A 27,145-nucleotide genomic window follows, 5' to 3' on the forward strand; every position below is an offset into this window, starting at 1 on the left:
AAACACGAGAGTCCATCTTGTTTAGAAATTTGTTTACAAAATTAGCCGACATGATCGGAGAGTTTGCTTTAAGAACATAAGTAAGGGGATTTTTTTCCTATTATCCTCTGTGTGCAGTTAATATTCCTGGTATTTATCTATAATGCTCCCATGTCCGCACAGCTTTAATAATCTGCATCAATATATAACAGCAGCAGAATAATGTCACTATCATTAGCACTGCTAATCCAGATCCAGAGACCTGTGTTCAGATTCCAGCCCAGTCACGGCCTGTATGGTTTTACATGTTCTCTCTTTGTCAACTTTTCTCCAATTATTCTAATTTCCTACCTCATTCCAAAGATGTATAAGTAAAGTTAATTGGAGATTAAATTTATTTATGCCCTGCCTGAGTAAATATGATTGAGCCCAGGGTTGGTTCCTGCCTTGAACATGGTGCTTCTGGGTGATAAGTTCCATTCATCCATGATCATGTGCTACACTAAATGTTTATAAAATAAAAAATTGAATAAATGTTTAGAAAAATATCTTTAAAATATACTCGCACAAATGCATCTCGTACCAAAGTTGATTAATCAAATTTAATAGCAGAGGTGCCATATCATATTACATTTCCATTAGGTACAAGTAGAAATTGACCCTGAAGTTGACACCAGTACGCTAACCTTTTTTTTTTTTTTTTTTAAAGAGCCTGAAATATTTTTAGAATCTAATCTAACTGGATACCACAATTTAACTGTGGTATGGATCTTTCAATGCAATTGCACTGCCAATTACAGTCTTGAAGCCACAGGCCTGTTGGTAGACCGCTATAAAGAGCAATGTCCCAACCAGATATGCGTCTCTTATGAGAAGAAGGAAAACAGAACAGAAGTGCTTTTTGAGTGTTTGACACCTTCTTCTCCTTATGAACTGACATTCAATGCAACGTTTTCCTTCCAATCCTCCCAACAGAAGATTGTGTCAAAAAAGATTTTTTTGAACACTACTGAAAAAGGTAATGTCTGCTTTTTCTTTCTCTATTTTAATATCCCTTGTAAACTTTGAAAATGTATTTTTCCATTCACTTTACTTTCTATTTGTTTTTTCTGGTGTAAATTATGGTAGTAACATTCTGGGCTAGGAAGACCAGACTATTCTATGGTGATCATAACTTTGTAGCTCTTTGTGTGGCATTTCCAGATGCTCCCAGTCCAGCAGTGAGATGTAATCTGTATCAGTATGTCCTAAGTCTACCCTGGATTTCACGTCATAAACCTCAGAGGGAGTTGTTGAGGGTACATCATGTTTATGCGTCCATTGCACCACAGTAGGCTCCTCTCAATTCAAAAAAGCAGAAGTCCAACTCCAAGGGCTTTCCATTGTTTTAAGTTTCTTATGCTATCATGGTGAGTGAATCCAGCAACCCTGCAAAGGAAACTCATTTTAGCCACATGTAAGTGTAATCTAATTCCTTATTCCTTCAGTTACTACACAGAGTTTTTTCCCATAATTGAAAATGGGGATGTAGACTGACAGATAAATCAAGAGTTTTAAGCACTTAGCACTCATTTCACCTGTACAACAACTACAAAAATGCTGACACAATATCAATTCATTAGTCAATCTACGCTTGATACTCATAATCAGGACTTTGAGGTAGTAGAACCCCTTTATTTGAGACAGATGTTCACCTCCTAGCTGCAGGGAGCAAATTACTTTTTTTGTGGAAGGAAGCCATTACATCAGATATGCAGCTGTTAATTCCAGTCAAACGTGCAACACTTTCAGCTGTGCATTGCTCCAAAGCCTACCACAAAGTATGGTTTGATGGGACCAAGAGGTGAAGATCATTAATAAACAGAAGAAATAAAACACTTAAATTCCCAAAGTGAAATTCCTCTCTTGAAAATCATGAGCAAGAGAGAAGATAAGATGTACTCTTGATTGGACTCAAGTTAATGCTAACTGTGCAGATTCTCATTATGGAAATATATACTGGGTGGCACACACCAGAGGGCTTAAAACTGCATACTGTTCCACAAAATGCCATGGGTTAGGTGGTCATAAGATTTTTCAGATAATAGCTACTTGTAGAACCAAAAGCCAAATTCCAAAGACCTCTCAAATATCTCTGCAAATACAAAAAGCTGACCAACTAAACAGAAATCTTAATTGAACTAAGGAGCAACTATTGAATGGCTCCAGAGTCAACGCTTTCCACAGAAGTGCATCCAACTATATCTAGATGGTAAAGCAAGTCTGACAAACAAGAGGACATGAAATGTCCATTTGCCCTCATACTCACTACAACATTTATATTCCGTGTTATTAACCCTAGCTTCTACTATCAAGTATTTTATATGTCTGGACTTTTCCCAGACTTACTTGTTGCACAACAGCAATTGCACTGAACTCTCACTTGTCATCTTCTGTGTTGTGAGCCCACATGTTTACTAGACACGACTTTGTTGAGCTGAGCTCACTCAGTCTATCTAGCTCACTCAGCCACAAGGCACCAGTTCTTAACCTATACCTCAGGTTTGGCTCCAGAAATGGTTCCCAGTATGTGTATCCTAGGTGAGATCCTGTGATAATCACTTAGGACCATTGCAAGTCACATTTGTGTAGAGGAGCTTAACACATGCAATTCCTTTGGAGAACATATCTGCAGCCAGCATAGCCATAACGGTCATTGAGATATACAATGGCCTTACACTCTGCCAAACTCATGATGATAAGAGTGGTGAAAATTGTTTCATTTTGTCATTTCAATATTCTGATGTCAATATAAAGTAAAGCTAAAATTATTCTTCTTTCCACATCAGCTTGAGATGCATTGAGAAAAGCAAATGCTAAATGAATCCTTCTTTTTTCTACAGTGACAGCTGAAGGTCCAGTGAATATAACTGTAAATACAACAAATGGTGTAGTCATTTGGAATCACATTCCTTACTGCTATAGTGGCCTTCTCGGATATGAGGTTTGTGTAATTTAGTACCATACAAAGATCTTACATTTGTCTATTAATTTCTTAAGCTTTTGAAAATACTGTTTTCATCTAAAACATGCCAAATGTGAAGCAAAGACAGTTGGTTATTGCACAAAAGTAAATTATGAAATGCTGTCTGCTCCTATGTCAGGTTTCTAGGAGGATGCTAATTTTGGAAGGTATTTCTTCAGTGCCTGAAGAAGAAGTTATTAAAATGCATACATTGAAATTAAGAAAATGCAGGACATCTGTTTCTGTAAATCCTGTATATATTACAAAACCTACAAGAAACTTCCCCTTGTTGACTGAAAATTCAGCAATTCTCTCTATGCATAAAGTTCAGCCAAAATATGCACACTCATTAATAAAAAAGGAAGCATATAAAGCTAGCGTACACTACAGTTAATTTTGTTAACTGTCATTGATGCCTGAAACAAAAGCAGTCCTTTAAAAATTAAAGGTCTAAGTAATTTAGTTCAGAGGAAATACATAGAGACTCAGAATCACATTACATCAAAGTCACCTGGGAAGAAAGACGTGAGGCGGCCACAGTTTGCTATGCAATACTGCAATCTTCATTACTATAAAGCACCTTGTGATAATTTATACTATTAATATCCCTTTATAACATGTGAACAAATGGGCATTACATGATTGCTAGACAGTTAATACTTTCTGCTGCAGATTACTGCTACGGTACGTTTTGCCTTGATCCACAAAGCCTGATTATTTCAGCAACACATTTTCAGCACTTACCAATTTTTCCATTTACACTACAAATTATACTCTGAAAAGTATTGGTTATTTTTTGTGGTCTTATAAAAAAATATTTATTTGCAATTTCAGGGTCACAAGCAACATGTTTGCTATGCATGTCTTTAATCTGGAATTTACAAATGTTAAAAAAGTAGTTGGTTAAATTCAGTAAACACTAAAAGAGAGGATAATTAATTTTAAGTTTATTGTCAAGTACATGCAATGCATTATAGTTCCTGCGTGTTTCCTACCAACTAATAGTGAGTGGCATCTCTGCATTTAGGGCAGAGTAATAAACAGTTAATATCTCTAGCCAACTGCTAAACCTTAACTCAGCTCACCTCCAAACTTTAGATTCAAATGAGTTCTGGCTTCAATAGGCCTTTAAACTCCATCCAATCGTTACATTTAGGCCTGTATAATTTTAAGAATTCTTTAAGCCTGCTCTAGTAGGTATTTATTAAAAACAGAATGGTGGTTCTGAGGCTAAGGATCTGTGCTAGTATCAGGAAGTATCCCGTTACTGCTAAAAAAGATCCTACTCTGTTGGGCCCTTAACCTTAACCTGAAGATTGCTTGTGGGGTGCTATACAACGGCTGACCCTGTGCTCTGATCCCCACAGGTAATTGAAAAAGACAATTTCCTCTTGGGGATTAATAAAGTATGTCAAATCAAATTTTCTCCAATGGTCCTGTAGATGTTTCTGCAAAAAAAATATTTGTGTCAAAATTAAAAGCAATCCAACATGTTAACTACATTAAAATGTTATACATTTGCATTTAATTTTGGGCACAGTTTTATCATGTTATAATTAAAAGCATATGAGCCAAGTGATCAATTGCTTCTCACTACAACATGCAATTTTCATGCCTGTTTACAATTCAATACAAAAGCGTATTGCATTTTACTTCATGTCCATAGACCACATGTCACTACCAGCAAACCAAACATACTGCATTTTACTTACCAGCAGATCAGAATGTATTGCATTTCAATTCAAGACCACTCTTTAATCGTGCCAAAACTGAATACCATCAAATAGCCAATTAATTTAAAAAAGCAGAGCAATGGACGTCCAAAAGGGAGTTGGTAATACAGAAGATCCACCATCTTATTGAAAAGGAGGAAGCAGGTGATGTACGTACATGATGATTTAATTCTCTTCCGGGTCAAAAGATAGGGAAATAATATCTGGTTATCACAGAGGATTTGAATGAAAAGCTATGAAAAAAAACAGGCTTGGTGATGTTAACAAATATTTCACTATAGTCATTTTTTTTTAAACCACTAACAGCCCATACCTCAAAAATTTAACCGTACTACTTAATTTAACATTTACAGTATAAAAAAAGAAAACATCTTAACACAAGAGTAAGTTTTTTTAGGAAGATCTAAAACATACTTTTTGCTGATCCAATAATCACACCACTGTCCCTTTTGATCAAAATTACACTACCCTCCAGAACACAGAAATGATTAGAACAGGAACGTTTCTAAAACAAATTGTTGATGCCCCATGCTCTAACTTTTAATGCTGATTTTTCCTTTGATTAACTTCAATTTTTGCATAGTTAATGCACGGTCTTGAATTGAAATGTGCAAAGTTTATACTCTATCACCCCTACTGCGGAAAGAACAAAAACCACAAAAACAGATGACCAACACTACTTCCCGACTGATCTCTCAACAGAATACAGCAAAATAACAGAAATGCTGATAAATGAAAAATATTAAAATTTATTACAAAACAAAAAAATACAACTCCAAATGTCTCTTTACAAATCCAGCAGAACAATCCCTAAATAGATCTAAGAATTTTACCCCTGAAATATACTTCCGACTTGTTACAACAGGCTGTGGCCATGAGGATTTGTCTGCTTTAACTCACTGCAGCCTTGCTCTTCACTGTAGTAATCTTGAGACTTGAATTGTCCTAATTTTATCTGACTTGATGTTTTTCCTATATGTCTTCTCAATCTGGCGTAACAAAAATTATGCAGCTGTACATATGAATGTCTTTGCTACGCATTTTTCTAGACGTATTTAAAACATGCTTCTCTTTCTTTGAATATCTATGTTTAACTTACTTTTAAAAGCAGCCAGCTTATAAAATGCACAAGTACATGAAAATAACAGGCACTAAGATGCCTCACAGGTGGCCACCTCGTAAAAAAAATCCTTGTGATTTTCCACAAGTGTACTAATATGAATGCTCTGTGCTATCTTTTCATAGCTCACATTATTTGGTGAAAGAAATTATAATGCAAGCTTTAATGAAAAGCAACACATCAGCAGTCTTTCAAATGAAACCAAATACCAACTACAAGCTCTGAAGAACGGAACAAATTACACATTGCAAATATGTGGGCGTACATTACTGGGTTTGGAAAAATGTTCAAACATGTCATTTGAAACAAATATAAGTGGTAAGATTCTACTTTTACTTTTGGTATTTTTCATGTATTCTTAGCCTTTTAATGTGATATGTTTTCAGTTTTTTTTTTGTATTTAGATTTAGTGCTAAGATAGATAGATAGATAGATAGATAGATAGATAGATAGATAGATAGATAGATAGATAGATAGATAGATAGATAGATAGATAGATAGATAGATAGATAGATAGATAGATAGATAGATAGATAGAACAACATACTAACATTTAATATTGCATGTTAAATACAACAGATAAGTTTATCTCAATAATTCTGTAAACTACATGTATACAGAAATTAACATCTAAAGCAACAGTGGCAGGTGCTAAGTCAGAAATGGATTTTGAGTAGATCTGTGCCAACATCGGTTACCTGGATGTTAATTGACTATCCATCCAGCGTAGGGGCATCCGTCTAAAAATTTGCAATCCAGCCCTTAATCAGTATAATCAAAAATTAGAATTAATAGAAATTAAGGGCCTGAATTTCATTTGCAGCATAGGAGGGACTTCCTTAACAACGAATGTGGGCTATTGGAAGGTTGGATTTCAACATAGTGTTAATAAAAAATTATTTGATCATCATAGACTACAATACCTGCTTTATCTTACTGTGGTTATGTATTAAATGTATTCTCTTCAGGTGTCCTTATAGTTAGCGAACATGAAGATTCATTATCTAATCATTCAGTGGTTTGAACTTTAAATATTTGTTCCAGTTCTCTTCTTTGAGTAATGTCATGTTATGTTTTATATTTAAATATTTTAGAACCCGAGAGTCCTCTGATACATGGATTTCCCTCTTATAACTTCTCATCTGGCACTGCACTGGTCTATTTGAGTCCTGTCTCAGACATTAATGGTCCAATCACGTAAGTAATTCTTTTAATTCAGTATTAGTCTGAAATGTGTAAAATCATAATATGATTCACCAAGTGATTGATTCTGTTAATTTCCTTACATATAAAACCCCAATTCTTTTAGTCTGTCAGTAACATTGCATTGTCACCAGTTGAACATGTGTGCAAACTCAAATGTTACATGGTGTGGAAGATGACCCGGACACAGACAGACAGAGAGCATTTTACAGTCCACCACACGTTTATTTTACACTATGCACAAGTAATAGTGAACACAACCCAGTGCCTCGGCACCAATCACCCTTTAGTCCTTGGCCACACAGCACAATGCCTTTCACAGTCTCTGGTCCGCCTCCACTCCTCTCCACCAAGCTTCATCCTCTTCCACCCGACTCTTGCTCCTGACTGGAGGGAGGCGGCCCCTTTTATACACCCCGGAAGGACTCCAGGTGCATCCTGAGGCTTCTGTAGCCACACCCCTGTGTGGCAGAAGCTCTAGTGGTGTAACCGGAAGTCCACCGGGTGTCCCCAATCCTCTTCCCCCCAGCACTTCCGGGTGTGGCGGAAGTACTGAGGTCCAGGGCTACCAAGGCATCGGAGCGCCCCCTGGCGGTGACCATGGGCCCTTACAGGGTTGAGCTTCCAAGCTCTGTACCCGTGGTCCCCAAAGCAACCAGGGAGGATGCCCCTTCGTGTCCTGGAGGAGGCACAAGCCCTCCTCCGCTCCTCCTGGGCATCCCTGCCAGGCATGAACCCCCGCCGGGTACCACAATGGATTCAACACAACAAAATGACAAATTACCTGCATGTGGCTTCAGAGTACCCTTAAAATTTCTGAACATAATACAGATATAAAAGTGAGTTTGTGCTACATTTATATTTTAACTTGAAACTGTGAAAACCTCTTTAGGAATTGAATGTGTGCCATGCATTATCACTAGTGATGAACAAGCCAGCTGAATTTACTTTGCCTCAAGATCATGGAAATGTTCAGCAAGTTCAGCCAACTCAGCAAAACATACTGAAGTCAATGAGGAAGGAGAATCTGAACTAGTTTTGAGTGGATTTTAATGGTGCAGTGGCCTTTTATGTGTCACTGATGGCTGTGGAAACTTCTGTAAACTATGCTGGACTGATTATTGTAGCCAAAAATGTGACTTGAGCTGTGAGACATCTGTGCCAACCACAGCACCGCCATACCTCCCTGAGATAAAATGAATAGAACTGAATATCAGAACAGTAAAATCTCTTGTAGACAGTAGCACACAGGAAGCAAGAATTCACTAAGGCTTGCCCTCCACAGATTCAAAAGCTGGTACTTTCACCTGGCACTTTTGATCACTGCCAGTGCTACCAAATAAGCACAACACTAAAACACATAGATTCATCTGTTTGCCTCATCTGCACAGTACTCTATATAATACTATTAAAGGGGTAGGCACACATATTACACACAGGTCACATATAAGTTAGGACACAAATATACTAACACATTTCCAATTTCCTTCTGAATGCACATTTTATTTTTAAAAGTATTTGCAAGTTTTCAGCTCATTTTTCTCTCTCTACTAGATTTAGCATTATACACTCGGGGCACCATCCCATCCAACATTGGCCACGGCAGGTCTATGATGTCACACAGGCCTCACTTTTTGCTGGGAAAAAACTTTGTCTAAACTGGCTGGACATTGAATTTCCAAGAAATTATTGAACAAACAAGGTCATCAGTGAACACAGCATATTCACTGCCAAAAACGGTTTGGCAAATTTCACCAATCAACACTAGTTATCATATAAGACAATGTGGGTCAAGAGAGATCTAGAAATTTCAATTGTGTTTCACATTACATAATCTCAAATTACATAAAAGCCCCCCTGTGGTAAACATCATCTTACCAACAAAATCTCTACTAGCACAGATGAATGTTTAAGAAAAAGGAGCCAGCCCTGACTACACAAACCAGCTGGCATTATTTATTCCAGTAAGGAAGTCTTCTCAAGTTAACCCAAAATATGATTACATAAAGAGAAATCTTTTAATTAAAATATAGAAAAGCAAAAATAAAAAAAAAATCACAAAACATATTGATAAAAAGTTTGGTTTTAAAAAGCACACCAACTGCTTCATGATCAACTGTCTCTCCCCTTCCTGTTGAATAAATAAGACTGGTAGCACATTTGCTATTATTGTCAAAAGCTGGACTGGATCCAGCCCTACTGAAAGCGTCAGTACATACATCAAAACTAACTCATAACAACCGAATTTATGAAGTGAGCAATCAACCAAATGTACACGTATTTGTAATGAAAAATGAAATATCTAAAGAAAAAACTATATATATATATATATCCATCCATCCATCCATTGTCTCCCGCTTATCCGAGGTCGGGTCGCGGGGGCAGCAGCTTGAGCAGAGATGCCCAGACTTCCCTCTCCCCGGCCACTTCTTCTAGCTCTTCCGGGAGAATGCCAAGGCGTTCCCAGGCCAGTCGAGAGACATAGTCCCTCCAACGTGTCCTGGGTCTTCCCTGGGGCCTCCTCCCGGTTGGACGTGCCCGGAACACCTCACCAGGGAGGCGTCCAGGAGGCATCCTGATCAGATGCCCAAGCCACCTCATCTGACACCTCTCGATGCGGAGGAGCAGCGGCTCTACTCTGAGCCCCTCCCGGATGACTGAGCTTCTCACCCTATCTTTAAGGGAAAGCCCAGACACCCTGCGGAGGAAACTCATTTCAGCCGCTTGTATTCGCGATCTCGTTCTTTCGGTCACTACCCATAGTTCATGACCATAGGTGAGGGTAGGAACATAGATTGACTGGTAAATTGAGAGCTTCGCCTTGCGGCTCAGCTCCTTTTTCACCACGACAGACCGATGCAGCGCCCGCATTACTGCGGATGCCGCACCGATCCGCCTGTCGATCTCACGGTCCATTCTTCCCTCACTCGTGAACAAGATCCCGAGATACTTGAACTCCTCCACTTGAGGCAGGATCTCGCTACCAACCCTGAGAGGGCACTCCACCCTTTTCCGGCTGAGGACCATGGTCTCGGATTTGGAGGTGCTGATTCTCATCCCAGCCGCTTCACACTCAGCTGCGAACCGATCCAGAGAGAGCTGAAGATCACGGCCTGATGAAGCAAACAGGACAACATCATCTGCAAAAAGCAGTGACCCAATCCTGAGCCCACCAAACCGGACCCCCTCAACGCCCTGGCTGCGCCTAGAAATTCTGTCCATAAAAGTTATGAACAGAATCGGTGACAAAGGGCAGCCCTGGCGGAGTCCAACTCTCACTGGAAACGGGTTCGACTTACTGCCGGCAATGCGGACCAAGCTCTGGCACCGATCGTACAGGGACCGAACAGCCCTTATCAGGGGGGCCGGTACCCCATACTCTCGGAGTACCCCCCACAGGATTCCCCGAGGGACACGGTCGAATGCCTTTTCCAAGTCCACAAAACACATGTAGACTGGTTGGGCAAACTCCCATGCACCCTCCAAGACCCTGCTAAGGGTATAGAGCTGGTCCACTGTTCCGCGACCAGGACGAAAACCACACTGTTCCTCCTGAATCCGAGGCTCGACTATCCGACGGACCCTCCTCTCCAGGACCCCTGAATAGACTTTTCCAGGGAGGCTGAGGAGTGTGATCCCTCTGTAGTTGGAACACATCCTCCGATCCCCCTTCTTAAAGAGGGGGATCACCACCCCGGTCTGCCAATCCAGAGGCACTGTCCCTGATGTCCATGCGATGTTGCAGAGGCGTGTCAACCAAGACAGTCCTACAACATCCAGAGCCTTGAGGAACTCCGGGCGTATCTCATCCACCCCCGGGGCCCTGCCACCAAGGAGTTTTTTGACCACCTCGGTGACCTCAGTCCCAGAGATGGGGGAGCCCACCTCTGAGTCCCCAGGCTCTGCTTCCTCATTGGAAGGCATGTTAATGGGATTGAGGAGGTCTTCGAAGTACTCCCCCCACCGACCCACAACGTCCCGAGTCGAGGTCAGCAGCGCACCATCCCCACCATATACAGTGTTGACACTGCACTGCTTCCCCTTCCTGAGACGCCGGATGGTGGACCAGAATCTCCTCGAAGCCGTCCGAAAGTCGTTCTCCATGGCCTCCCCAAACTCCTCCCACGCCCGAGTTTTTGCCTCAGCAACCACCAAAGCCGCATTCCGCTTGGCCTGCCGGTACCTATCAGCTGCCTCCAGGGTCCCAATATATATATATATATATATATAAAAAATAGAAAGTTGCACATGATGACAGAGATGGGAGTAGATTCATACCTGGTGGCATGGATCGTGGACTATCTTACAGACAGACCTCAGTATGTGCATCTCGGTAACTGCACATCTGACATTGTGACACTGTACTTTCTCCGGTCCTGTTCAGCCTATATACATCGGACTTCCAATACAACTTGGAGTCCTGCCACATGCAAAAGTTCGTTGACGACACTGCTATCGTGGGCTGCATCAGGAGTGGGCAGGAGGACAAGTATAGGAACCTAATCAAGGACTTTGTTAAATGGTGCGACTCAAACCACCTACAACTGAACACCAGCAATACCAAGGAGCTGGTGGTGGATTTTAGGAGGACCAGGCCCCTCATGGACCCCATGATCATCAGAGGTGACTGTGTGCGGAGGGTGCAGACTTATAAATACCTGGGAGTGAAGCTGGATGATAAATTGGACTGGACTGCCAATACTGATGCTCTGTGCAAGAGAGGACAGAGCCGACTATACTTCCTTAGAAGGCTGGCGTCCTTCAACATCTGCAATAAGATGCTGCAGATGTTCTATCAGACGGTTGTGGTGAGCACCCTCTTCTACGCAGTGGTGTGCTGGAGAGGCAGCATTAAGAAGAAAGATGCCTCACGTCTGGACAAACTGGTGAGGAAGGCAGGCTGTATTGTAGGCACAGAGCTGGACAGTTTGACATCCATGGCAGAGTGACAGGCTCTGAGCAGGCTCCTGTCAATCATGGAGAATCCACTGCATCCACTGAACAGTGTCATCTCCAGACAGAGGAGCAGCTTCAGCAACAGACTACTGTCACTGTCCTGCTCCACTGACAGACTGAGGAGATCGTTCCTCCCCCACACTATGCAACTCTTCAATTCCACTCGGGTCGGGGGGGGGGGGGGGGGGGTTAGGGGGGGGGTTAAATGTTAACATAAAGTTAAAAATAAAGTTATTGTCAGTTATACCTGCATTTTTATCACTCTTTAATTTAATATTGTTTTTTATCAATATGCTGCTGCTGGAGTATGTGAATTTCCCCTTGGGATTAATAAAGTATCTATCTATCTATCTATCTATCTATCTATCTATCTATCTATCTATCTATCTATCTATCTATCTATCTATCTGATAAGGTTGGTACTTTTATTACATGCACAAATGTGAAGGGTGAAACTGAGGAATTTGCTTGCCTTAAGTTTGCAAAGGTTCCTGTCCAATACCAGTCCAGCATACTAACCACCCAAAAACCCTTAGGCCTTTCAATTTTCCAGGGTCTCCACTGCTGACTACAACCTGTTTGATTATAAAATGAATCAGAAAAAAGTCTTGCCTCCTTAAACATCACTTTTCATCTTTTCTTACAAAAAAGGGGTAAAGCACTTTGTGAATACTAAAGCTTTTTCACACAACAATACATGGCATATTTCAACACCTGAATCACTATCCTTAGTCCCCATTCCATATCCCCATGTCAATAATCCTATTAAAACTGAGTTATTAAAAGTTCCAGTTCACCACGAAAGAGAGTTCATAAACATCCCACTATCACTTTCCTCCTGGTGTTTTTCATTTTAATCATTTTCCTCTCAGCTTCTCAACCTAAGCCAACCGATGGCATAGATTCTTTTGGCTCCTCTCCTGATTTTCTGCACCTAGTGAACACTGTTACCGCCACATTCCTCCCACCTGTTGACATCAATGTCCATGGTCTATATGTCACACTTAAAAACATCTTTAAATTGAAGGTGGGTTTAGCCAGCAACCAGCTCACCATGCAAGAGATTCTTGGGAATTGTTTTGTCACAAGTCTGGTAGACGTGGCCAATCCAGCTAAACTATTACTTCATCAACAGGGTTTAAATACTGGGGATCTCGACACATGTAATGACCTCCTGCCAGCTGATGTTGAAAATGCACCTGAGGTTGTGCCTGTGAGGGGCATTTAGTTGCCATTCTTGTCGGGAGTAGTTCAACCAGGATTTGCTGCCATACAGTAGAGTGCAAAACATGTAGGCACATTAGACAGCCATCTTTGTATGGAGAGTCAGCTTGGCAAAGGTTGAGGAAGCACGGTCAATTCTCCGGTCTATCTCTGCATCCAGGGAGAAGGTATCTTTAACTTTGCAGCCAAGGTAGGAGAACTGATTCACCACTTCTAGGTTGTAGTCAGAGATGGTGATCGAGGGTGGACTCTCGATAACTTTGCACATCACACTGGTCTTTAGACTTTAGACTTACTGTGAGGCCAAAGTATTGACATGTTCTGGAGATCTGATCCATCAGTCTCTGCAGTTGCTCTTGTAAGTGGATGGTAAATGCAGCATCACTGGTAAACAACATGAGGACATGTCAGACTTTGCTCTTTGCTCTTAGGTGTGAAAGGCCGAACAGCTTGCTGTCAGGCCTTGTACAAAGATACACCCTCTCAGTTGATTCCATGAAGGCATGTCTCAATGTCATAGCAAATAAGATGCTGAAATGTTTGGTGGCAAGGGCAGAGCCATGTTTCACACCATTGCAGATACTAAAGACATTAAAATATTTGCCATTGAACTAGACACCACCCTCCATGTCTGTGTGGAAGGACTGAATCATGCTGATGAGCTTAAGAGAGCATCCAGTCTTGCCAAGGGTTGTGAACAGACCATCCTGACTGATGAGGTTGAATTCAGTCCTTGGTCAGATTGATAAAGGTGAGATAGAGAGGCATCCTCAGCTCTCTAATCTTCTCATGTAGTTGCCATTGGGGAAAGATTAGAAACTGCACAGTAACTCTGTCTGCAAGTTTATAAAGCCTATTTAGGATTAACTGGGCAATCCTGTCTATTCCCATTCTAAATGTTATAACTTCAAGTGACTTGGATGTTTCTGGCTTCCTGCAAGGACACTTGGCGGCTGTATCACTTTTAAGGAGGCAACTTGACTCCTCATTTTACAGGAAGGAAGCCATCACTACCACCAAGTGGCCAATAGATCTTGCAACCATTTCTCTATAGCCTTCCTCTCATTTCAAATAGTAGGTCAGACATGCTAGTGGCTACGTGTTTCCTCCCAGGGATCAAGTATCTCCCTTCTGCACTAGTGGTGCTGCCCATTGCTCTTCTAGACCACCATTTATGACAATAAACACAGTCAACTGCAAATTCTGCCTTTTCGCACTGGTTTGTACTACACTCTCTCATCTGCCATTGTGGTACACCAAAGAGCAGCAATCAAAAAGACAAAGGCAAATAGAAGTCATAAAACAAACATAAGATCATAAACACAGGAAACATAAGACACTCTCATTGAGTGCTTTTGGTCATGACTTTGGATATGCTTGTCCCTGCATGGCAATGGAAACTGTTATGCCATTGCCTGAAGGCTGTTTATTTAACTGCCATTATTGTTAACAGTTTATGAGTCACATGTTTTATACATTATTTTAACTTGTGTTTTTTCACTTTGTACTTTTTTCTTTTCACTATCATTTTTGTCTTATTCTTCTGTAATGTTTTTCTTATTAATTATTTGATATCTTTATCCACTTCTGTTTTACCTGCTTATGCTGCTCTGTCTATTAAAGTTAGTTTGCTAATTATAAATCCAATTTTTCCCCTCACACATCTTGAAAAATTAAATCCATTTTCAAAAAACATCACTTGCAGCTTTTGTCCCCAAATGCTTGCTGGTGCTCTTCACATTCACTTTCAGTTAGACTGTAATGGGGTAAAGTGAGCTTGTAGTAAAGAAAAAAGAGAGGCAGCAGAAATTGGAGCAAAATGAAATAAAGACCATGCTAAAGGTTTCTTGCATTGATGTTGATGAGAGTCGATAATTTACCTGATGTGAAATCATTATTTCAGTCTTTTATACTTTTTACATGTGCATGGTGTCTCTTTTACTTTTAAAATTGATTGCTTATTAAGGTAAGAACCAATAGTAGATGAAAGAACACAACACACCAACCGTGTCACGTGGAGGACTCCTGGATATTTCTGTATTAATACTTGAAATGTATACAGTAAAGAGGTTAATGTTAATGGTTTTTTGGAGTGTGGAGGAGCGGTGAAGAAATTAAGCACCTTGCAGAAATTTTACGGTCAGCTCTGAAGAAGATGGGCAGTCTCAGAACATTCCAGTTTCTATTCCTTTTAGGGTTTAATTTGTTATTATACAGGATGTTGTAATTGATTCTTAAAACACATCAAGATAAAATATCAGTACCACCAGGGGCAGAATCAGACTGCTGCACAGTATTATTTCTTTTCTTTGGAACCCTGTTGTTGACTTGAACCAGCATACATTAGTCATACAATAGGTCATACATTAGTCTGGCTTCATCACCTTCATATTACATATAAGCATGAAAAGAGACATTTACAGTATTTCATCTGTTTGTGATTTTTCTTTTTGTAGTTTATATTTGTTATTCACCAAGTTCAAACTATATAAAACTACTCCAATTTTTTACATCTGTTGATTTTGGAGTATTTCTTGTGGAAAATATTTGTAGTGGGAAATAAGAAGGATGGGTAATGGCCTGAAAACTCCAGGCTTGATTTCAGTGGCAGCTACCATGATTTGCTTGGAGATGGGATTTGTTACATAAATACTCACTAAATGTGTTAAAGGTGTGCTGCAGCCATGTGAACAGTGGCCAAGAAACAAAGAAAACATCTTCCTAAAGGGGAAGACTGGAATAAAGCAATGGTTGAGAAATAACATCGCAAGTACTGCATGTACAGAATTATGACGACAAACAGAAATATTACCAATGTAATACAAACTAAAGAAAAATGTACAAACTTCATCTACTCTTTAGAAAGTATTAGATGATAAAAGGCAGAGCTTGTGTTCTTTAGCAAAGAATGAACCGTGATAAAAGTGCAGTTATTAGCGTAAAGCTTGTATATGAGAAACACATCAGTGTGGTGCTGTGATTTTAAAAGTGCAGAAATTACCAGTTAGCATTTCAGTGTCTTTGGAGAGCTTTCACATTAATGACAATATAAGAGAGCAATATCGTGTTAAAGAGCTTTGGCACAAAAGGCCATATTTATTTATTTAGTTTCTAAAGCCAAATGGAATAAGTTACTCAAATACTAATTAATTTAACTTAAATTTGTTCACCCTTTATATTCCATTCCCCCTAAACACTATTCCTGAAGACTGTCCTCTCTACCACAGCTGTCACCTTTGGTCCCTGAACACACTAGGCACATTTATGCTTATGTTATGGGACTGCCCTTCTGTGTCCTGTAATTGGCCCGGAGTGTTTGATTTTCCTACATCCATATCCTCTATTAACAATCCTTTGCTTCCCCACATTTTTGTACTTCTTAACCTTTTCTCATTTCATTTATCTGTTATGTTGCTTGAAATTACATCAGAATTTGCCCGTGCTTCTTGTCGGAAAGCCCCTGGTTCTACTTCTCTTTCAATTTGGAATTTTTTTCTTTTAATTTGACACTTTTTGAACTTTTGGTGGTGAGGATATGATACAGCTACTCTTTCTATTGATGCACTGTGGTCCTTAGTTTTTCTTCTCCTTAAAGAGGTTGATGCGACTGTGTTCCCTCACTTGCTGGGCCCCTTTATTTATTTTTTTTTTGTGGTTCTTTTCAGTTTTTAATGTGGTAAGATTAGGTGGGATTGTGTTAATGGTTGGAGGATTATTGTTTTAATACTAGTTAAAATGACTAATGTTTCTCCTGAAAATGTTCTTAATGTATTTAATTGAAAAGTGAACTCAAACAGTTACCTAAATAGGATTAGATATGATGAGTCTGGTTTTATGCTTTCTAGTTGAAAATTGTGCCGAGTCAATTAGAAAATAGTTGATAGTTGAATGCAAATTGGAGGGAAATTGCATTCTTTTTTCAAAATATGTTATGCAGTATAATCATAATACTATTTAGTTTTGTTTCCTGTGTAAGCCTCATCTAAGCTTACAAAAGTTTATTATACATTATTTTAAATTTGTATGCCTTTGCAGCTCTTATCAAATTATAATAAAGGACATGACATGTAGCAAAGAGATTGACTTAACAGCCATTTGTATGGAAAAAGAATTACCAGTCTTCAACACATCTAGGCACAATGATTTATATATTGTGGCCGAAATTTCTGCTGAGAATATGACAGACTACTATCAGTTTGTAATTGGAGATGGAGCAATGCACCGGTTGTACCATAATGCTCAGCTGAGGAGTGGAAGAAATTACTCTGTCATTGTACGAGCCATCAGTTCCTGGAGGACAGTGAGTATTATTCACATTACTTTGTCCAACATAATTGTATAGTATTTTAGGCATCCAGTCAAATTTGCAGTCTATACTGTGTATCTTTTAGTTGCATATTTCATTTTGATGATGCTTGTATCTTATCCCCCCTGATAAGGGCTGTTCAGTCTCTGTACAACCGGTGTCAGAGCTTGGTCCGCATTGCCGGCAGTAAGTCGAACCCGTTTCCAGTGAGAGTTGGACTCCGCCAGGGCTGCCCTTTGTCACCGATTCTGTTCATAACCTTTATGGACAGAATTTCTAGGCGCAGCCAGGGCGTTGAGGGGGTCTGGTTTGGTGGACTCAGGATTGGGACACTGCCTTTTGCAGATGATGTTGTCCTGTTTGCTTCATCAGGCCGTGATCTTCAGCTCTCTCTGGATTGGTTCGCAGCTGAGTGTAAAGCGGCTGGGATGGGAATCAGCACCTCCAAATCCGAGACCATGGTCCTCAGCTGGAAAAGGGTGGAATGCCCTCTCAGGGTTGAGAGCGAGATCCTGCCCCAAGTAGAGGAGTTCAAGTATCTCCGGACCTTGTTCACGAGTGAGGGAAGAATTGAGCGTGAGATCGACAGGTGGATCGGTGCGGCGTCCGCAGTGATGCGGGCTCTGCATCGGTCTGTTGTGGTGAAAAAGGAGCTGAGCCATAAGGCAAAGCTCTCAATTTACCAGTTGATCTATGTTCCTACCCTCACCTATGGTCATGAACTATGGGTAGTGACTGAAAGAACGAGATCGCGAATACAAGCGGCTGAAATGAGTTTCCTCCGCAGGGTGTCTGGGCTTTCCCTTAAAGATAGGGTGAAAAGCTCAGTCATCTGGGAGGGGCTCAGAGTAGAGCCGCTGCTCCTCCGCATCGAGAGGTGTCAGATGAGGTGGCTCGGGCATGTGATCAGGATGCCTCCTGGACACCTCCCTGGTGAGGTGTTCCGGGCACGTCCAACTGGGAGGAGGCCCCGGGGAAGACCCAGGACACGTTGGAGGGACTATGTCTCCCGGCTGGCCTGGGAACGCCTTGGGATTCTCCCAGAAGAGCTAGAAGAAGTGGCCGGGGAGAGGGAAGTCTGGGCATCTCTGCTCAAGCTGCTGCCCCCGTGACCCGACCTCAGATAAGCGGAAGAGGATGGATGGATGGATGGATTGTATCTTATTAGTTGGCGTGAATTAAGTATGCTAAACTAGAGATGATTGCTGGAATACTCCCCCAGAAAATAGCACATTTTATTAATGGTTATTCAAAAATTTAGGTTTGACTCATATTTCAATTTTCAGTTTTTTAAATTAAATTGCCCTTCAATAACAGTCATCATAAAAGTTAAGTTTACTTTTTGGTGGAAACAGAAGGCACATAAAATGTTAGTCCTTAATATATTTCAGGTGACAAAGTACTCCTGCAGTGTCTCTGGACCTTTTTATGGTAAGTTTTGAACTGAACCCCGATTTGTTTTATGCTATTACAGCTTCACCTTCACTAACAGCCTTCCTTTATTATCCTTTATGTTATGCATCTTATGGATGTGGGCATATTTCTGTTCTAGCTTACATTTTTGTTTGCAGAAAATGTATCTTTATTTGAAAAAAAAACCCAAAACATAACAATCGTTTGTTGAAAAGTGAAACTTGTAATTATAATTGGAATTCAAAGAATGAAATGCTTACTTTTTTGCATAGAAATATTTGTAAAATTGTGTTCATTTAATCAATTGAAAAATAAAGACAGTTTGGCCAAGATGGGTGTTTTGTCATGGCAGAGTCGTATGGTAACCCTATTCTCCCTTTTATACTTTTTATTATTTAGACCGTAACAGAATGCCTCAAAACCTATCCATAGCCTTTGTAGGTTTATTCTTACCAGCATGGTCAATGTAGTTACATACAATACCTCTCCCTTTCTTTTACATCTATGACCCCATGTATTATAGATAATATAACCAAATTATGCAATGCAAAAGTACAAATGTTTTAAAATAATAATAAATAATAATAATAATATGACCTGGTTCATGTTATGCATCCAATATGTTTAATTACCAGGTGGCTATCTGGCTTCACCTTAGGATGAAAAATAGCAGAGAGAGAGATATACATGGATGAAAGAGAGACATTTTGCCTTTCCCACATCCCTTAATTTAAATAGTCATGATGTCCTAGATGCACTCCTTAGTCAGGCAGACTCCGTCCTCACTCCATTCCAATTGTAGCACATTTATGTCCTGCTACACATTTTCTCTTTAGTTTTCGTATTAGTTTCAGGCAAACAATGAAGAAATCATATACAGGTAATTAATTTGTGAACTGCCTTTTCAAACCTGCTTCCCTCTCCGAGTCACAAATTCCAGTCCAGGAAGGGTCATAGAATATAAAGTGTTCCTGCACACCTTGCCCACTCTGATCAATCTAATCTAGTAAGTCATGAATGTTCCAGAGCAACAACTGGCTTATCCAGCTTTTGTGCATTTTAAAATAATTTCCTGCCTGTTTAAACAATTATCTTATTAGACTATAGTAATAAAAAATACTATCAACCTATACGCTAGAGGATATTCTCCACTACAGTGTGGCATTCTGATGTCCTGGCAGAGAACATAAGCCACAACCATCCCATTTAAAGAAAAGATGATTTATGTGTCGACATAAATGAGAATGGGCAAGGTCTTCTTCATACTCAAATCAAGTGCCTCTCTTTCTTATACCCAAATATTGAAGATTTTATGGCACCTACTTTAGTGTGTTCATTTCATAAAGTTCCTTTCAATGTATAGCCTCTCTTTCTATTCCTGACAGAGCAGCTGGAGTAGTGAAAGTCGAAGCAGAGGTGACACCCATTGCAGGGTATGATTCCCCCTCTCTCTATTTCTAGAGGTGCACTGACTCATAAACTTATCCCTATTAAAGGCACTCACCTAACCACACGTCTGTAAGCAACTGGACCAAACTATCCTTACAGGCCGGTCCTCATATATTGGACATCCAGTGTCCTCCTTGGCACGTCCTCCTTCTTCTGGCTTCCAGTACTCACCCAAAAAAAGAGAACACAGGCTGAGGCTTGGAGAATTCCTTGCCCTTTTCCCCAGTCGTCCCCAATGCTCTGAACCCTTGAGTCACAAGGACAGACAAACAGAAAGAGTGAGGAGGAAGACATATTGATTTTATATATATTTCCTATTTTCTTTTGAAAATTAAATGTACAATTCAGTTCATGAATTTAAATTGGTTTTATACATGTTAATTTTATAAAATACTTTCAAATTGTATCTATTTAAACAAAAATGCAAAGTCTTCATGAAACTCATTATGAAAGACTTATTGAAAGACTTGATTCTGATGCATTTGCAATCTCTCAGAGTTAGTAATTTATCTTTCTTTATCTTTTCTTTTTCTGTGTTCCCAAAAGATTTGCTGGGAACAAATTAGGGATGACTGGAAAAACACTAGATTTCCACACCACAAGCATCATAAATACTGATGGTTTTCTGAACAAAATAATCTTCAGTCATGACAAATTTAACCTTTTTATAAAAGTAGAACTAAAAATAGTGGTGGTTAAGAGTGACTGAGGAAGAATACACTTTGAAAAGGCAAGGATATAAGGACATCAAGTAGTCAGTCACAATAGGATTGTTACCAAAACCCGTTAAATCAGTCACCATCTCGGAAAGTCTAGAAAACAATCAAAATAAGTGCAAAAATGAAATCAAAACAAATCATAAAAAAATTAAAAGGAATTGCTAGAGAAGCTAGATTTTTAAGCCAGTGTCTTTTCATTGTTTAAACACAACGTGCAAATGCTTTTGGAGCTGAAGTTCACTGTTTTAAAGATAGCCACTGTGATCATGTGACCACCTCCCATGCATACACCATACCTAGTGTCATATGGCTTCATAGCAACATATGCCACAGTAACTTAAAGAGGACCACGGCCATCAGTATTATCACACACATACAAAAGATGCGTTGTATAAAGCTGTGTGTCCTCATTGCCATTGTTCTTACATTCATTTTATTTTCCTTTTACACAATAAAATAAATTCAGGTGGCTGAAATTGTACAAATGAGTTACTGCAATTTGAATTTGCTAAAGAAACCCTACGACTGTAATAATATGACAAGTGTGCGTCTGTGTGTCCATGCCTTGGTCTACTGGCTAGGGTTAAGAAGAACAAGTTAAAAACAGGCAAAACATGCAGAAGAAGGGTAAAAATATTAAAAATGATAATAAAAATACCAAATAAGAACCTGAAAATAAGAAAATTAGTTAGTCTATCCCATGTCCAATGTTGTATGCTGGTGGTACCGACTTTCTTATGCCCTTTGGGTCATGTGAACAAGGTTTATAGCTGTATAGCTTATGACTGATAACTTCACATTGTTGGCAATGGATGAATTAAAATAACAATAAACTGACGCACATGTCAGGAAACCAAAACCTGAACTAAACCAAGTAAATGTAGTAGTACCAACCACTGTGCTTTCCCATAAAAATATTTTGACTATAAGAGTGGTCAGTTCGACAAGAAAGCTGGCTCTAAAAGATCAGGTGCGCATGAGGGCCTTTTCTGGAAATCATTTATTTAGCATTATTTTAGCTTTTATTGGTCATCACTGTAGTACTAGGGTGTTGTACCGTGTTAACCATTATGAATGTAGAGAAAAGTCAAGCAAAATTACATCTTTTATTGGCTAACTAAAAAGATTACAATATGCAGGCTTTCGAGGCAACTCAGGCCCCTTCTTCAGGCAAGATGTAATCAATGTAATTGCCTGAAGAAGGGGCCTGAGTTGCCTCGAAAGCTTGCATATTGTAATCTTCTTGGTCATCACTGAAAACAACATAGGGTTATTAAAAGATGAGAAAATTCATTTATAGATGGATTAACCCTTTAATTACTGTCTACACAATATTTTATTATGTGATCACATACATATAATCCTCTTCTTGTATAAAGGATTAAACACTAGCTTAATTATTACAATGTATCTGTCTCACCTATTTATCTAAAGCAACATATAAGATACATTTTTAGAAATAGAGCATAACTAGGTTAACTAACTTAGGGTCACACATTTAAGTCAAAAGTAGGAATTGATCTGTAATTTTAAAGACCAGTGCCTAAGCCACTACCAAAAGACGTCACCAGTATAAATATGTTCTGTATTAACATTCATAGGTTTTGGCTCCTCTCAACTATGCAATGGACTAATCAAGTTCAGCAAATAGATGGATTGTTGGGTTATACAGCGTTTTTCGGATTAAATGCAAATAAAACACCATTTTGTTATTTTTCAATAACATTTAAAAAAAAAACCCAGCATTTTACAACATTTTGAGGAGTATATACTATATCTGTGTCAGTCAGGACAGAAAGTCAAGCTAGGATTTACACAAAGAATGGTCAGGATCTGTTTAAACATGAGCACATGGTGCACAGATACAGCAGCAACATTTCATCAGCTAATTTCATTAATAAAATGCCTGTGCGATATCCATTGGTATTGTTGTGTGATATTTTACAATTTCCTGTACAGTATTTTTGTATGTGAAGTAGTGTCTTTCTTCTTCAGCATTTTCTGAGGCCCCTGAAGACAAGAAGCTTTTTTGGAAATTATCTATGGTCTACCTCCTTGTGATAATTCCATTTATGATCATCGCTGTTTTCATTATCTGGTATGTTAATATTGTTTTTCATCAAACTAAGCTTTAAAATGTTGTGTTTTATTGCTTTCCTTATTTAAATCATTAGATTAGAATGATTTATTAAAATCATTTCTCCATCACCTTCTTTACCTATCCATTTTAAGACCTGTACTATGCCACTCTAGTCCATTATGCATTTGTACTTAAAAATCAATTAAGAGAGATTAAAGAGGAAATTAACACTTAACTTTATAACTCTGGATAATTTTTAAATATGTTTTTCAATTCATACTTCTCAGCATTTTCAGTGTACTGTTTGATTATTAGATGTAAGTTAAACTTGGCTTGACATTCTGGGTCACGGAAAGCATCTACCGTCATGGTGGCCATGGTGGGTTGCCTCACATTGGTTTCTGCAAGTCAGCACAATTAACAGTATTTGGTAATGTTATTAAGAGTATGGTTCATTCAAAGATGATCTAAAATTACTACAAATCACCAGGCCATATAGGCATCAAACTTTAAAATTAGATTTGCCTTATCCTAAAAGTATTTGAATAAATGTCGACCAGCAAGAAGCAGCAAAAGTTACCAATTAATTTTTTTCACTGAAAAACAGGGCCCTAAGTCATTCTCTTTCAAAGAAAAGTAACTCTGCATGAATTATAGCAAAAAATTGCATTTCATTCTGTTTCATCATGGCTTGACTATATTGCACATTTTTTACTTCTTGTTCAATTTCCTCAATATTTTTCGTATAATGTGGGAAAACAACATCCCACAAAAAGTGCATAATACTGGTATTGGTTTTGCCAACTTGCAATGAGTCTTGAGATGAGTCATCAGTTTATTTCAAATGTGTTATCTCTTTTACAATGGCATTCCTATTTTCCTGAAGGAACAACAAGTGTGGTTCTGTAAAAGATCTCATCTCATTTTCTAAAACCTTTTTTCCTGGTAAAGGTTACAGTGTATGTAAAATCTAACATCACAAAATATACTCTGGAGTGATGAGCAAAACAAACAAGTTTCCTTTTGTATAAAGTTTCACAAAATTGACGCTACAATTAGTGTCACTTGTGATTCTGCAATCACACAAATTATTAAAAGAGGTCTTTTTGTTGGAGTTTATAAAGGTTTTTGGGGGAGTATAAAGAAAGAAAAATTGCTCCTTAAGGGTTTAGCAATACTGTACATATCTTTTGGATCTGTAGATTTGTCAGAAAAGGTTCAAGATGAAAATAAAACTACCTATGGTCCTTCAATTCAAACTTTGGGCGCAGTGTGCTGATCCAACAGAGAGTAACTGCAGCCCCTCTTATCAGACAGCCTGCTATAAGCCACTGCACATGCCTGCTGCCTGATGTTAAGTGTAAAAAATATCTGGAAGGAAAATAGATTTTATTTATATAAAAATAGAAATTTCTGGATCAATAGCACGGATTTCGCTGGTTTCTTAACAGCATAGCTTTGTGATTCTTTTTGCAAAGTGAAACAAATTCAGTTTCACTTGAATTGCTGGTTCACTGGTAATATTAGGCTAAAAGTAGCCCTGGCTTAGGTGGCCCCAGTGTCCCATAGTCCATGCTTGAGGTGCACCGGCTCATAGACGTTAGATCTGCCACCTCACAGGTCTGAAGGCCTGGTTGAGTTTACAATCTCTTCCCTTATATGTATTTTTTTGTGTGTACTGTACACTAGTTCTTCTACTATATTCCAATGATATGCTGACCAGGTTAATTGGAGATCCTTGTTTCTTTGATATTTTTATTGTTTTACCAAGTTACTGGCATGCACCATTTAGGGTTTTATTAATGCTGATTGCTATAAAGCCATGCCTTTGATGGACTGACATTCCATCTATGGTCCATTGCAGTGATTGTTTTTTGGACTAATAAAATGAATAAAGCCACTTTTTAAGAGCTTAACAGCAGAAATTGGTTCATTTACTTTCGGGGTCCCCAACTCCTATCCTGGAGGGTTGCAGTGGCTGCAGGTTTTCATTATAACCCTTTTCTTAATTAGTGATCTGTTTTTGCTCCTAATTAACTTCCATCCATCCATCCATTATCCAACCCGCTATATCCTAACTACAGGGTCAGGGGTGTCTGCTGGAGCCAATCCCAGCCTACACAGGGTGCGAGGCAGGAAACAAACCCCACGCAGGGTACCAGTCCACTGCAGGGCACACACACACACACACACACATACGCACACACACACGCAGACACACACACTAAGCACACACTAGGGACAATTTAGGATCGCCAATCCACCTAACCTGCATGTCTTTGGACTGTGGGAGGAAACCAGAGTACCCGGAGGAAACCCACGCAGACACGGGGAGAACATGCAAACTCCACGCAGGGAGGACCCAGGAAGTGAACCCAGGTCTCCTAACTGTGCCACTGTGTAATTAACTTCTTTTGAATTAATTTTATTTGACTTGCTGTTGAAGACTCAGATGCCTTAATTGTTTGTTTTTCCTTAATTAGCAGCCAAACAATAATGAGATACAAAATAAACCAAAACATGACGAACATTGTCGATCATGCAATATCTGAAAATAAAGAAAGGTGAAGGTCTCATGAGTTCTGATCTGCTTAGGTACCCAAAACATTTCAACACTGCTCTTAGAAAAGAGAAAATCAACAATTTTGAAAAAGCAATGAGCCATAGAATTAAAGAATGGGATTAATTAACAACAAGAATCAGAGCCTAATTAAGCAACTGGTTGGAGTGAAATTAGTCAGAGTTTCAGGCCCTGACTTAGTTTGTCTTCTGTTGGCTCACTCACTTCACATTTCATTTCTGTTTGGGTGCCATTTAAGGAAAGAAATGAAGCAATTCAGAGGAACGACGAAGAAATTAAAGGGAACAAATCTTAAAAAAACAAGTCAGTTAAAATTTATTCAAATGAGATTAATTAGCAACAAAAACAGTGCACTAATTTAAAAAAAGGGTTAGAATGAAAACCTTCAGCTACTGGGGTTCCTGCAGGACCAGAGCTGGGGACCCCTGATCTACTGTATCTGTAATAGGAGTGCGTGAAATACCAGCTGATCAAGTTTATCAGGTGAAAACTCTTCCTCCTGAAGAACTTGAACACATTTACATGAAAAACACAAAATGTGCAATTCTGTTAATGGAAACAGTGATTTTCCATTTGTGTATTAAAGAAAATGTCTTTGTTTATGGGCTTGTATGTGAACTGTGTGCAATAAGTGAGCCCACCACTTTAGAAATATTGAGTCGATGCAACAGGGAAGGTGGGACAGGAAGAAGCTGTATCTTGTACTGTGTTTGTTTGGCAAATACCAAAGTGATAATGCAGCAAAATAAGGATAACTGAAGAAAAAAAAATAAAGAAACAACAATATTATTAAACCAGACCAATAAAATCAACATTTATTATTGTGTTTCATGGTTCATTTTCATATTTATTAACTGTAATAATAATAATTATTATTATTATTATTATTTTATTTTTATAGCATCTTATCGTAAAGTCATCACTTTCCAAGGATACTCGAATTTATACAATAAAATACAAGTATAAATATGTTAAAAATAACACAGAATTTTAGAAAAAAAGTTGCAATATATAGCATAGTACTTTTAATTATTGTAAAAGATTAACTGACAGTCAAGACTGTCGATTTGAATAAACAAATGATAATATTGAGCAAAAGATATGTTTTGAGGTTGGACTTAAATGAGGATAAATTTGTACATTCACTGAGAAAAGCCAAGCAAAATGACACCTTTTATTGGCTAACTAGAAAGATTACAATATGCAAGCTTTCGAGGCAACTCAGGCCCCTTCTTCAGGCAAGATGTCTTGCCTGAAGAAGGGGCCTGAGTTGCCTCGAAAGCTTGCATATTGTAATCTTTCTAGTTAGCCAATAAAAGGTGTCATTTTGCTTGGCTTTTCTCTACATTCATAATGGCTAACACGGTACAACACCCTA

General features: G+C 39.0%; 1 protein-coding gene across 1 annotated transcript in view; it reads left to right on the forward strand.

Annotated features, from left to right (window-relative positions):
• LOC114654332 (receptor-type tyrosine-protein phosphatase F-like) overlaps positions 1-27,145 on the forward strand; it is a 121,940-nt gene that overhangs the window by 48,912 nt on the left and 45,883 nt on the right. The window contains exons 7-13 of the mRNA XM_028804816.2: positions 689-997; positions 2,862-2,962; positions 5,962-6,154; positions 6,931-7,033; positions 17,255-17,519; positions 18,917-18,956; positions 23,102-23,204. Of these exons, the coding sequence (XP_028660649.1) occupies positions 689-997; positions 2,862-2,962; positions 5,962-6,154; positions 6,931-7,033; positions 17,255-17,519; positions 18,917-18,956; positions 23,102-23,204 (1,114 nt within the window). The remainder of the gene's footprint in view (positions 1-688; positions 998-2,861; positions 2,963-5,961; positions 6,155-6,930; positions 7,034-17,254; positions 17,520-18,916; positions 18,957-23,101; positions 23,205-27,145) is intronic.

This window comes from Erpetoichthys calabaricus, chromosome 7, assembly GCF_900747795.2.
Source record: "Erpetoichthys calabaricus chromosome 7, fErpCal1.3, whole genome shotgun sequence".
NCBI classification, from domain to species: domain Eukaryota; kingdom Metazoa; phylum Chordata; class Cladistia; order Polypteriformes; family Polypteridae; genus Erpetoichthys; species Erpetoichthys calabaricus.